At 41.8% G+C, this 13,421-nt stretch overlaps 1 protein-coding gene across 1 annotated transcript in view; it reads right to left on the bottom strand.

The window, feature by feature from the left end:
- Positions 1-9,739: 9,739 nt before the first annotated feature.
- The window catches only part of RSPRY1 (ring finger and SPRY domain containing 1), a 59,630-nt gene continuing 55,948 nt past the window's right edge, over positions 9,740-13,421 (bottom strand). Inside the window, exon 15 of the mRNA XM_053602456.1 lies at positions 9,740-11,293. Within this exon, the coding sequence (XP_053458431.1) occupies positions 11,197-11,293 (97 nt within the window). The 3' untranslated portion in view covers positions 9,740-11,196. The remainder of the gene's footprint in view (positions 11,294-13,421) is intronic.

Here is a 13,421-nt window from a genome sequence, read left to right as displayed (position 1 = left end):
TGAGTGTCAGATAGCTAACCCGATTGGATTAGCAGATATCTGAGTGGACATACAGTATCTGTGGGATCTGGAACTAAAGATAGTTACAAAGATATATTTGTATCCAGAGTGACATCAAATCTGAATTAGCTCTGTTTAGGACCAGGTGGAAGACACGAGCATTTACAATGAATGGTTTGCTGAATTTCTGGACTGAGTTCTGTTTATTAAGCACTGCTCACAAAGTTCACAGCAAACTCATCCAATTTCTCCATGACCTACTTTATATACCACACGTATTTCTGGACTAAATGAACTTGCCCACCTTTTGTAAGCCATTTATGAGGTTACAGTGGGGGAAGAACAAACAGATTTCATTTGTTCTGGTTATCTTTTGTTCATACAAACGATATGGAAATTTTGTGGCTTGAAACAATTATTTTGCTCACTAATCTGCAACTTGTGCATGGTTTGGCAGGGACAGCTAGTCTCTGTTCCACTTGGCATCAGCTGGGGCAGCTGGAATGGAGCTAGAGGAACTTCTTACAGGGAGCTCACTCACGTGGCTGGCAAATTAGCATTGGCTCCTGGCTTGGAGCTCAGATATGGATGTTGGCCAGAGAACTAGGGGTCTCAGTTCCTCACCATGTAGGTCTTCCCAGGGATTCTTGGCTTTTCTCCCATCATGGTGACTGGGTCTAAGAGCAAGTATTTTAAGAGACAGGAAGCTGGCAATCACATAAAGGCCTGGTACTGGAGGGTGGTACCTGTGGCTCAAAGGAGTAGGGTGCCAGCCCCATATGCAAGAGGTGGTGGGTTCAAACCCAGCCTGGCCAAAAACTGCAAAAAAAGTCCTGGTACTGGAAAATGGCACAGTATAGCTTCCACTGTGTTCTATTGATCAAGCAGACACAGAGACACTCATATTTAGGGAGAGGGGACATAAACCTCATCTCTCTCTCTTTTTTTTCTTTTGAGACAGAATATCAGGCTGTCACCCTGGCTAAAGTGCTGTAGTGTCACAGCTCACAGCAACCTCAAACTTTTTTTTTTTTTGTAGAGACAGAGTCTCACTGTACCGCCCTCGGGTAGAGTGCCGTGGCGTCACACGGCTCACAGCAACCTCTTAACTCTTGGGCTTACGCGATTCTCTTGCCTCAGCCTCCTGAGCAGCTGGGACTACAGGCACCCGCCACAATGCCCGGCTATTTTTTGGTTGCAGTTTGGCCGGGGCTGGGCTTGAACCCGCCACCCTCGGTATATGGGGCCGGCGCCCTGCTCACTGAGCACAGGCGCCGCCCCAACCTCAAACTCTTGGGCTTAAGTGATTCTCTTGCCTCAGCCTCCCAAATAGCTGGGACCACAGGTGCCCACCACGACACCCAGCTATTTTTTTTGTTGCAGTTGTCATTGTTGTTTTAGCTGGCCCAGGCTAGGTTCCAACCTACCAGCCTCAGTGTATGTGGCCATAACCACTGAGCTACAAGTGCCGTCTAACCCTCATTTCTTGATGGGAGAAATGTCAAAGAATTTGTATCACAGTCCCTGATTCTAGGAACAAATTGGGATAAAGTTAATAGATACTCACTTAATCAAGCATGTACCAGATACTGTGCTAAACATTCACAAATACATCGTCTCCTTTGAAATATTTGAGAAAAAACCAAAACCCCTATGAAGTGGGTATTATCTCCATTTTATAGACAGGGAAACCAAGGCACAGTGGGACCTGGTTGTAGACCCATTCCAAGGGGCCTGTTTTAACCATCATGTTATGGAGTCCCTTACTCCTGGAAATTATGTTTTCTGCTAAAATAGAATGATGGTCTTTTCCCCATGTGTAGAAAACATAAAAAAATTGACTTGAAAGAGCCAGGAGTGGTGGCTCATGCCTGTAATCTTAGCATTCTGGGGGGCAGAGGTGGGTGGATTGCCTGAGCTCACAGGTTTGAGATCAGCCTGAGCTAGAGTGAGACCTCGTCTCTAAAAATAGCTGTGGTGGCTCGGCGCCTGTGGCTCAAGTCGCTAAGCTGGTGGGTTTGAATCCAGCCTGGGCCTGCCAAACAACGACGGCTGCAACAACAAAAAAAATAACCAGGTGTTGTGGCGGGCTCCTGTAGTCCCAGCTACTTGGGAGGTGGAGGCAAGGAGACTTGCTTGAGCCCAGGAGTCGGAGGTTGCTGTGAGCTGTGATGCCACAGCCCTCTACCTAGGGTGACAGCTTGAGGCTCTGTCTTAAAATAAATAAATAAATAAATAAAAATAAAAATAGCTAGGTGTTGTGGTGGGTGTCTGTAGTCCCAGCTACTTGGAAGGCTGAGGCAAGGGGGTCACTTGAGCCCAAGAGTTTGAGGTTGCTGTAAGTTATGATGCCACAGTACTCTACCAAGGGAGACAAAGTGAGACTCTCTCAAAAAAAAATTTTCTTTTGCTTGAATATATTACATGTTTTTCTATTAATAATTTTTAAAATCCTTTGTGGATTAGCATTAAAAATTTTTCTAAGGCTGGGCGCCTTGGCTCACACCTTTAATTCTAACACTCTGGGAGGGCCAGGCCAGAGGTTTGCTTGAGCCCAGGAGTTCATGACCAGTCTTGAGCAAGAGCAAAAGTCCATCTCTAAAAATAGCTGGGCATTGTGGCGGGTGGCCTATAGTCCTAGCTACTTGGAGGGTGAGGCAAGAGGATCGCTTGAGCCAGAGTTGAGGTTGCTGTGAGTTCACACCTGTAATCCTAGAACTTTGGGAAGCTGAGGTGCAAAGATTGCTTGAGTTTGAGATGAGCCTGAGCAACATAGTGAGATTCTATCTCCAAAATTCTATCTTCATTTTTTACTATCTGAGTGACTAGATAGTAAAAAATGAATGATGGACAATCTGGGAAAAAGCTGATCTCAGGTGAACGTTTTCTTGGCTATAAAGTCAAGATGGTTGAAATTCATGCAAAAGTAATTTTCTGCTGGTGAATTTATTTCCATTTCTATGATTGAATTGTTTCCTGGCACTCTGCAAATGGCACTGTGACTTTCTCCTGCTCTAAAGTCATTCAAAAAGGTGGCACTTCATTAAAAAAATTCTTTTTCCAAAAAAAAATTACTTTTCCCAGTGAATCACTGAGAAAATGCAACAAATATATGCTTTCCCCCCTGGTAACAATGTATCAGCAATATTGGCTGTGGGTTTTCTGTAGATGGCCTCTGTTGATTTAAGAAATGTCACTTCTGGGCAGTGCCTGTGGCTCAAAGGAGTAGGGCGCTGGCCCCATATGCCGGAGGTGGTGGATTCAAACCCAGCCCCAGCCAAAAAAAAAGAAATGTCACTTCTATGCCTATTTTCTTAAGAGTTCTGATCATGGGGCGGCGCCTGTGGCTCAGTCAGTAAGGCGCCGGCCCCATATGCCGAGGGTGGCGGGTTCAAACCCAGCCCTGGCCAAACTGCAACCAAAAAATAGCCGGGCGTTGTGGAGAGTGCCTGTAGTCCCAGCTGCTCGGGAGGCTGAGGTAAGAGAATCGCTTAAGCCCAGGAGTTGGAGGTTGCTGTGAGCTGTGTGAGGCCACGGCACTCTACCGAGGGCCATAAAGTGAGACTCTGTCTCTACAAAAAAAAAAAGAGTTCTGATCATGAAAGGATGCTGGATATTATCAAAGGCTTTTTCTACGTCAGTTGAGAGAATCATATGGTCTTTGTTTTTTATTTTATTGATGCAATGTATTATATTTATAGATTTGTGTATGTTGAACCAACCCTGTAACCCTGGAATAAAACCAACTTGATCATGGTGTATAATTTTTTTTTTTAATTTCTTTCTTTTCTTTTTTTTTTTTGTAGAGACAGAGTTTCACTTTATGGCCCTAGGTAGAGTGCCATGGCATCACACAGCTCACAGCAACCTCCAACTCTTGGGCTTAAGCGATTCTCTTGCCTCAGCCTCCCAAGTAGCTGGGACTACAGTTGGTGTATAATTTTTTTGATGTGTTGTTGAATTCTGTTTGCTAAGATTTTATGGAATATTTTTGCATTGATATTCATTAATGATATTGCTCTATAATTTTATTTCTTTGTTGGATCCTTTCCTGGTTTAGGTATCAGGGTGATATTTGCTTCATAGAATGTGTTGGGAAGTAGTCCTTCTTTTTCTACGCTTTGGAAAACGTTGTATAATAATATAGGTAACTAGTTCCTCTTAAAAGGTTTGATAGAATTCGGATGAGAAGCCATCTGGTCCCAGAACTTTTCCTTTTTGGGAGATTTCGTCTTGTTGATGCTATTTCAGATTGATATAGTCTATTCAAGATTTCTAATTCTTTCTGGTTGAGTTGGAAGGTGGCGTGCTTCCAGGTATTGGTCCATTTCCTTCAGATTTTCGTATTTCTGGGAATGGAGATTTTCATAGTAATTGTTGAGGATTTTTTGAATTTCTGAAGTGTCTGTTGTTATTTCTCCTTTATTGTTTCTGATAGATGATATTAGAGATTTTAGAGATTTTACTTTTCTATTTCTGGTAAGGTTGGCCAAAGGTTTATCAATTTTGTTAATCTTTTCAAAAAACCAACTTTTTGTTTCATTGATCTTCTGAATCTTTTGTTTTTAATTTCATTTAATTCTGCCCTAATTTTGGTTATTTCTTTTCTTCTTCTGGGTTTGGAGTTGCAGTGTTCTTCCTTTTCCAGTTTCTTGAGATGATCCATTAAGTTGTTGGCTTCCTCTCTTTCTGTTTTCTTGATGAGGGCTTCCAATGCTATAAATTTGCCTTTTTGGACTGTCTTTGCAGTATCCCATAGGTTTTGATAATTTGTATTTTCATTATCATTTTGTTCTAAAAATTTGGTGATTTCCTTCTTAATCTCTTCTTTGACCCAGCTATCATTCAGCCTAAGATTATTTAGTTTCCATGACTTTTAGTATGAAGATTCCTGTTGCTGTTGAGTTCAACTTTTATTCCATGGTGGTCCAAGAAGATACAAGGAATAATTATCTTTTTTTTTTTTTTTTTTTTGCAGTTTTTTTTTGGCTGGGGCTGGGTTTGAACCCACCACTTCCAGCATATGGGGCTGGAGCCTTACTCTGCTGAGCCACAGGTGCCGCCCTAAGGAATAATTTCTAAACTTTTAAATTTGCTGAGGTTAGACTTGTGTCCTAGGATATGATCTATTTTGGAGGATGACCCATGGGCTGATCAGAAGAATATATATGCAGTTTTATTAGGGTGAAATGTTCTGTAGAAGTCTGTAAAGTCCACTTGTTCTAGGGTCAGGTTTAAGTCTAATAATTCTTTGTTTAGTTTCTTCTTGGAGGATCTATCCAAGACAGTCAAAGGGGTGTTAAAATCTCCAACTATTATAGTGCAGGAAGATATCAAGTTGTTCATATCCATTAGGGCTCTGCTTTATGAATTGAGGAGCATTCTGCTAGGGTGCATAAATGTTAATTATCGAAATCTCTTCACGTTGGGTGTTTTCCTTGACAAATATGTAGTGACTTTCCTTATCTTTCTTTTTCTTTGTTGGTTTTAAGCCAATTGTATCTACTACTAAAATTACAACCCTTGCTTTTTTCTGGTTTCCATTTGCCTGTATTATACAAGTCCATACCTTCACCCTGAGTCTACTTTTATCCTTTAAGGTAAGGTGTATACAGCAGATATCTGGTCTGAGTTTATGTATCCACTCAGCCAGCCTGTGCCTCTTTGGAGGACAATTTAAACCATTCACATTAATTGAGTGTTTTGAGTGTTTTTGTGTTTCAATTTCATTTAATTCTGCCCTAATTTTGGTTATTTCTTTTCTTCTGCTGGGTTTGGGGTTGCAATGTTTGAGTGTCATGATTTTTGGATGTCCAGTGGACATTTTTAATCTTTTCACCACTGTGGAAGTTGGGTTTTGTTCAAAAATTTCTGGGTGAGTTTACTTTGGAGGTAGAGTATTGTGCTGGTCATTGTGGAGGATGGGTCTGAGAATATCCTGGAGAGCTGGTTTAGTTATGGCAAATTTCTTCAACATATCTATGTCATTAAAGTATTTGATTGCTCCATCACACGTGAAACTCAGTTTACCTGGATACAGGATCCTGGCCTTGAAGTTGTTTTGTTTTATGAGATTGAAGGTCGATGACCATCTTCTTCAGGCTCTAAACGTTTTGGCTAAGAGATCTACAGTCATTCTGATATTTCTCCCTTTGTAGGTGATGCTTTTCTTTTGTTTTTCTTTTTCTTTTTTTTTGTAGAGATAGAGTCTCACTTTATTGCCCTCAGTAGAGTGCTATGGCGTCACACAGCTCACATGAACCTCCAACTCCTGGGCTTAGGCGATTCTCTTGCCTCAGCCTCCTGAGTAGCTGGAACTACAGGTGCCTGCCACAAGGCCCGGCAATTTTTTGTTGCAGTTTGGCCGGGGCCTGGTTTGAACCCGCCACCTGTGGTATATGGGGCCGGTGCCCTACCTCCTGAGCCACAGGCACTGCCCAATGCTTTTCTTACATCTGGCTGCTTGCAGTATTTTCTCCTTTGTCTTAACTTTGGCAAAGTTAATCACAATTTGTCCAGTAGATGCTTTATTTGGATTGAGTCTTTCTGGGGTTCTGAAACTATTTGCTACGTGAAGTTCTGTATCTCTTGCAATGTTTGGGAAATTCTCCTCCAAAATCTCTTGGAGTAGAGCATCTGTACCTTTAGGACCATCCTTTTCTTCTTTGGGAATTCCTATAAGATGAATGTTTCATCTTTTGGAGTGATCCCACAACCCTCTCAGGGAATAATCAGTTTTTGCTCTCCATTTGTCTGCCTCTTTGAGTGTTTGGGAATGTTCAAACATGAAGCTTAGTCTTCAGTTTCAGAGATCCTTTCTTCTGCCTGTTCCACTCTATTACTGAGGGATTCTACTGTATTTTGGAGATCCTCAACTAACTTTTTTGTTTCCTTGAGCTCTGCTATCTCTTTTCTCATTATGTCCATATCTTTAGTGACTTGGGCTTTGAACTCATTAATTTCTTGAGACAACTTTAGAACTACTCTTTGGAATTCAATTTCTATCTTTTCTTCCATTCTATTTATCTTATTTGCAATCCATATTCTGAACTCGATTTCTGACATTGCTGCCATTTGTCTATGCATGACGTCTTCAGTTGTATCTCTTTTGTCATTTCTTGCTGGGGAGGTTGATCTACTCTGGTTATTCATGTCGCCAAAGTTCTTCAGTTGGGTCCACACCATGTTTATTTTCCACCGTTTGGTTATTAGAACTGGTAAGGTGAGATTGAATTGCGGTTCCCAGGTAGTACAGACACCTTACCAAAGTGCTAGGCTTTGTAATTGTGGCTCATCTCCTACAACCTTACAAAAGCCCCTTTCAGAGTTTTGACCCGAGACTCTGAGGACTTACTTGTGAGATTGCGCAAGCTAGCTCTGTTTTGATATCAGCCAACCTCTACCTTATCCTAAGAAACAACAGTATTAGGTTTAAATCTTGACTGTGAAGAGATACAAACAGTTGCGGTGCCCAGCACCCACCCACCCTTCAGTTCTAGGTCAACCTCAGAATGTCCCTGAGTGGACAGCCCCAGACATGGGTTTCAATTAAATTGTCTCAGGCTGTGCAAACCCTGCTCAACGGAGAGGGATTCAAGGGTCTCCAACAGCACAATTGGAGCCAGGGATCCACACTCCCACCCTCCAAACTCAGTCCACATTGTTGTCTGCTACTCTGTTCACAGGTCCAGTTGGAGCCAGCAGCCATGCCCCTGCCGGTTTCAGTCCACACCCAGCTAGCCTATGCTTGCCAGACCAGTTGGAGTCAGGGGACCATGACTGGTCTCAGTCCACTGCCTGGCAAGCTTCTGTTCGCAGGCTCTGTTAGAGTCAGGGCACCGCACTCCACCCACAGGTCTCAGTCCTCACCTGGTAAGCCTCTGCTCACCAGCCCCATTGGAGACAGAGGACCATGCCCTAGCCCTTAGGTCTTGGCCCACACCCACTAAGCCACTGCTAGAGGGTTCTGTTGGAATCAGGGGACCATGCCCTTGCTCTCAGTCCACATCTAGCAAGCCTCTGCTTGCAGGCCTAGCAGGGGCTGGGGACCAGCCCTGTCTGTCGAACTCAGTCCACATGGGGCAACCACTCTCCCATTGCGGGTGCCGTCAGAGCTGGGGGTTCTGCACCTCAATCTGCACACACAGCCCAAACCAAGGGTCAGTATCAATACTGGCTGGGCATAGTCATAATCAGGGAACTGCTCCTCCTCCCACTGAGTGTCCCTTTCTTCCCACACCCTCTTTCTTCCCCATTAGTCACAGATTCCATCCTGATGGTTGGCAGTTCACACTATGCCCAGATCTTTCAGGACAAGACCAAACACTCTATGCTCTGCAGGGGGCAGAACTTCAGACAGCCTTGCTGGGGGTGGGGTGGGGAAGATGGACTGGGAGTTTGGACTTGTGGAGAAAATATCTGTTCAATTTTATGCCTGATGGAGTGATGTCAAGGTTTGTAAGTGGGACCTCCCTGGAGAAAGAGAACTGGAGTTTAGCAGCTCTCTCCAGCCAGGTAAAATGAGAGGTCTTTTGTTCCTTGCTCGTTTGCAGATAGCCTGCAGCAGGCCTCCTGCTTGGGGGAAGGGTCTCCTGTGTCTAGTCCATAGGCTTTGTACCTGTAATTTGCTTTCTTGAATGCTCTTCCTTGGAGTTACAGCTTGCCAAACTTCTTTCTTGGCTCAGCTCCCCTCCTTTGGCTTCATAGAGTCTGATTCTGTCCAGTTTTTCTTCCTCTGTTCAGGAACCTCTGCCGAGGGTTGCTACCAGTCGGCCATCTTCCCAGAATTCCCGCTAGCTATTTTTAGAGATGAGGTCTTGCTCCGGCTCAGGCAATCTATCTGCCTTGGCCTCCCAGAGTGCTAGGATTACAGATGTGAGCCACCACTCCCAGCCTCAGATTATCTATCTTTTTTTCACTGAATTTACATACCACCTTCACCTTTAACTGCACTACTTTAAAATTTCCTTACTGGTCTTACTATTTCCACTTTTTGCTTATTCTCTGTCCCCACTCACACCCTCTATTCCATTCTCCAAATAGAAGTGAGAGCCACGATTCAGAATTACAGTAGTACCTGCATAAATTGGCCCCCCAAGGGAATGTAACAAACTGGCCAAATTAAGAAACTTCCATTTAGTACGTGGTACATATCCAGTCTGAAAATTAGGCCAACTTAAGGAGGTGGTCAATGTAGCAGCCAACTACAGTCAACTATGGAAGGTCTACTGTATATTATCTTCTCCCCTCTACCAGATATAAACTCCCGCATCTGTGTGGTGCACAGATGTTTTGTGCACCACACAGGTACAGTGCCCTGCACAAATAAGTTTGCTGAGTGATTAAACTTATTTTGAGACAGAGCCTCAAGCTGTCACCCTGGGTAGAGTGCTGTGGCAGCACAGCTCACAGCAACCTCCAACTCCTGGGCTCAAGCAATTCTCCTGCCTCTGCCTCCCAAGTAGCTGGGACTACAGGTGGCTGCCACAATGCCCAGCTATTTTTTTTTGGTTGCAGCCATCATTGTTGTTTGGCAGGCGAGGGCTGGATTCGAACCCGCCAGCTCAGGTGTATGTGTCTGGCGCCTTAGCCCCTTGAGCCACAGGCGCTGAGCCGATTAACCTTATTCTTAATTCTAATTTTGATTCTCTCCTACCCTGAAAAGTAACTTTTAAAATGTGAGAATATAATGTCTTAGAACCTTAAGAGTAAGCATTAATGAAAGTTGTGAAATCTTAAATCAAAAAAGGTAACAGATGTTTTATTATTCAATGCAAATTACTGTATTCACCACAAGCTAAAGAAGAGAACGTATATCTATCTATATATATTTATATATATATTTTTGGATTTATGGAAGACTTAAAGACATGGAAAAAAAATCCAGCACCCAACATGTACAGCCATTAAGGAAATCAGCTCTGTAACAGAATAGGTTTAAGAAACTACAAACAAGAAAGGGTGGGAAAGGAAGAAAAAAATGTGCATTGAGTTAAGACATTGTAAAACTCAGAAGACATATTTACTATTCAAGTATAAACTCTGTAAGGACTTGGCATAAATTGAAAGGCAGCTGCTGAGGTACACCATTATAAAATAAGTTCTTGAATTTACAATTCTACCTTCCAATTTTCTGGGAGAAAAAACCAAACTCTTGAAGGTCTTCACCAGAGACCCTGAGAGGGATTAACACTTTTGATGAAGACATAGTCAACAATTCATGATAGAATTTACTATTCAAAAACATGTATTTATTTTAAACAATAGATTGAATACGTGTTCTCAGACTGTCCTCTAGAGTTTTAGAGACTATTAATTCAAGAGTTTCAAAGTGTATTACTTCCCAAAACAATACTGATTAAAAAAAAATTTTTTTAAACAAAACCCAAAAAACCTGATTTGATGGTACTTTAAAAATACCCTAAATACCAAATTTTCTTCAGGCTAACATTGCAATTAATTTATGAATTCCTCCTGCATTGGTAAAACCATTTTTTCCTCACAAAACATGGGTACCGAAATTGGATAAAAACACCATGAATGTGAAAATACTACCAATTTTCTGCAGTTAAAAAAAAAAAACCAAACTAGAATGTTCTTTGGAATCACAGAAATATCAAAAAATTTGGGTTTTTTTCTACAGTCTGCGCACCTTCTTTTAGGTTCTCCATGTTGTTTGTAGTACTGACCTGTGTGATTTTAATTTTATAGATTCAAGTCTTGCAGTGCAATATCCATGCTTAATATACTGGGTATCTCTCTGACCATTGGGGAGTTATGCTTAACCCAGACACACTGTCATTTACTTCTCTGTAAAGACTTCTGCCCGAAATAAAAACTTTGCAATATGACACAAAATATTCTGTGTTAAACAATCAAATGAACCCAACATAGAGTCCAGCGTGGTTTCAGCATTTGCAAGGGCACCATCTCTTATTGTTTTTCATGGAAGTACCACAGGTCTGGCTCCTAGCATTCAGCTTTCCTTGGACTTACAAGGAATTTCTCAGGGCTGGCAAGTTGGATTAGATTCTAAAAGAATTTTGTCTTTGACAAACTATCATTTTTAGCATAAAATCTGGCCATGGCTATAAGTTTCAGTGTGCATACAACTGAATAGAGATGGTTTCTTTCTTTTTCTTTTCAACATTGGCTGGAATTGAGTAGAAATAAGTCCATGATGTCTCTTCACATGTGTCATGAAATATGAGAAATCTGTCTGACTCTAGACACTATTTCTTTACGACACAATGGGCAGGTCTCCAGCTGCAAGGCACAATCCATGCACAGGTCACTGAGGAGAAACACATAAAAGCCAGTCAAGTTAATGCTTCAAAGGTCAAACTCTACCTGCCAACTAAATCTAAAATATTAACAAGTGAATTGAAAGGGTAAAAATTATACGTGGTCAGAAAATGAAGTAAATGTATAAAGAAAAAATAAATCTTCCTCCCATTTCTGATCTTCAATCTTCTTCCTCTGAGGAACAAGTAAAAAGTTCATTTTTGGGCGGCGCCTGTGGCTCAGTCAGTAAGGCGCTGGCCCCATATACCGAGGGTGATGGGTTCAAACCCAGCCTGGCCAAACTGCAACCAAAAAATAGCCAGGCGTTGTGGCGGGCGCCTGTAGTCCCAGCTACTCAGGAGGGACTTGGGTCCCTCAGGAGTTGGAGGTTGCTGTGAGCTGTGTGAGGCCACAGCACTCTACCGAGGGCCATAAAGTGAGACTCTGTCTCTACAAAAAAAAAAAAAAGTTCATTTTCATTCTTTCAGATAGTCTATATACACACAGGATATATGTAAGGATGTGTGTATGTAGGTAGGGATACGATGCTATTTTTCCCAGACAGCTAGTCATTAATCCCAGTATGACTTACCAAATAGTCTATCTTTTAGCACAGATTTGACTAAATCCCTTTATCATATGTTAAATTTTCATTTGTAGTTAAACTCTATTTTGGGGCTTCTAGTCTGTCCCATTGTCATTCCTGTTTTTTTTTTTTTTTGCGATAGTCTCATTTTTTCACCCTTGGAAGAGTGCCGTGGTGTCATAGCTCACAGTAACCTCAAACTCTTGGGCTCAAGAATTCTTCTTACCTCAGCTTTCCAAGTAGCTGGGAATTAGATGCTTGCCACAATGCCTGGCTAGTTTTAGAGATGAAGTCTCACTCTTGTTCAGGCTGGTCTCCAACTCCCGAGCTCAAGCAATCCACCTGCCTCAGCCTCCCATCATTCTTGTTATATAGTAATGGGACCAAACTATAGTAGAACCTCTGTAAGTTGATCCAACAAACTGGTCAACATAAGAAAACTAGGCCTATAGTACTGATATATGTACAGGTGGTACAAATCTGGTCTATAAAATTAAGTCGACTTAAGGAGATAGTCAATGTAGGGAGGTGGTGAACTACGGAGGTTCTACTGTATTAGTATTTATTTTAATATATTTTAAGATATGGTAGGATAGTCCTCTCTATAACTATTCTTTTTCAGAATTTTCCTGCCATAAACTTTTAAATTATAGTATGTCTACTTCAGGGCTAGTGGGAGATCACATTTCCCCTTTTATGTGGACCAAATTAGAGTATAGGGAAAACTGTTCCCTTACAATACTGAGAGGTCTTCCTATCCAATAACAGTTCATTTATTCAAGTCTTCTATTAAATTTCATGGTGTTTAAAATTTTCTTCACATAGGCTCCACATATTTCCTGGGATATATTCTCAGATAGCTGGTTTTGTTTTTATCATTGTAAAAGAGATCTTCAATTATATGTTCTAAGTGTCTGCTATTCATATGGATAGCTAGAAGAACTAATAATTTTTGTATACTTTATAATTTGTGGTGACTTTACCCAACATCTCTTGGTATGCTTCCTGTGTATCACTATTAAAAAAATGCCAGCATTTGGCTGAAATATATATATATATATATCTATATATCTATATATATATTTTTTTTTTTTGTAGAGACAGAGTCTCACTTTATCGCCCTTGGTAGAGTGCCGCGGCATCACACAGCTCACAGTAACCTCCAACTCCTGGGCTTAGGTGATTCTCCTGCCTCAGCCTCCCGAGTAGCTGGGACTACAGGCGCCCGCCACAACGCCCAGCTATTTTTTTGTTGCAGTTTGGCCGGGGCTGGGTTTGAACCCGCCACCCTTGGTATATGGGGCTGGTGCCCTGCTCACTGAGCCACAGGCGCTGCCCTGAAATATATATTTTTTATATTGTTAAGGAAGTATCCATCCATTCCTATTTAATACTATTTTCTTTCCTCCATCCATTTCTGTATTTTAGTATCTCACTCATTATGAATAGATATTAAATTTTTTTTTTTTTTTGGTAGAGACAGAGTCTCACTTTATGGCCCTCGGTAGAGTGCCGTGGCCTCACACAGCTCACAGCAACCTCCAACTCCTGG

This window comes from Nycticebus coucang, chromosome 2 (genome assembly GCF_027406575.1).
Source record: "Nycticebus coucang isolate mNycCou1 chromosome 2, mNycCou1.pri, whole genome shotgun sequence".
Taxonomy (NCBI): Eukaryota; Metazoa; Chordata; class Mammalia; order Primates; family Lorisidae; genus Nycticebus; species Nycticebus coucang.
The sequence above is the reverse complement of the archived record's forward strand: the minus strand, read 5'-3'. Positions and strand labels throughout refer to the sequence as shown.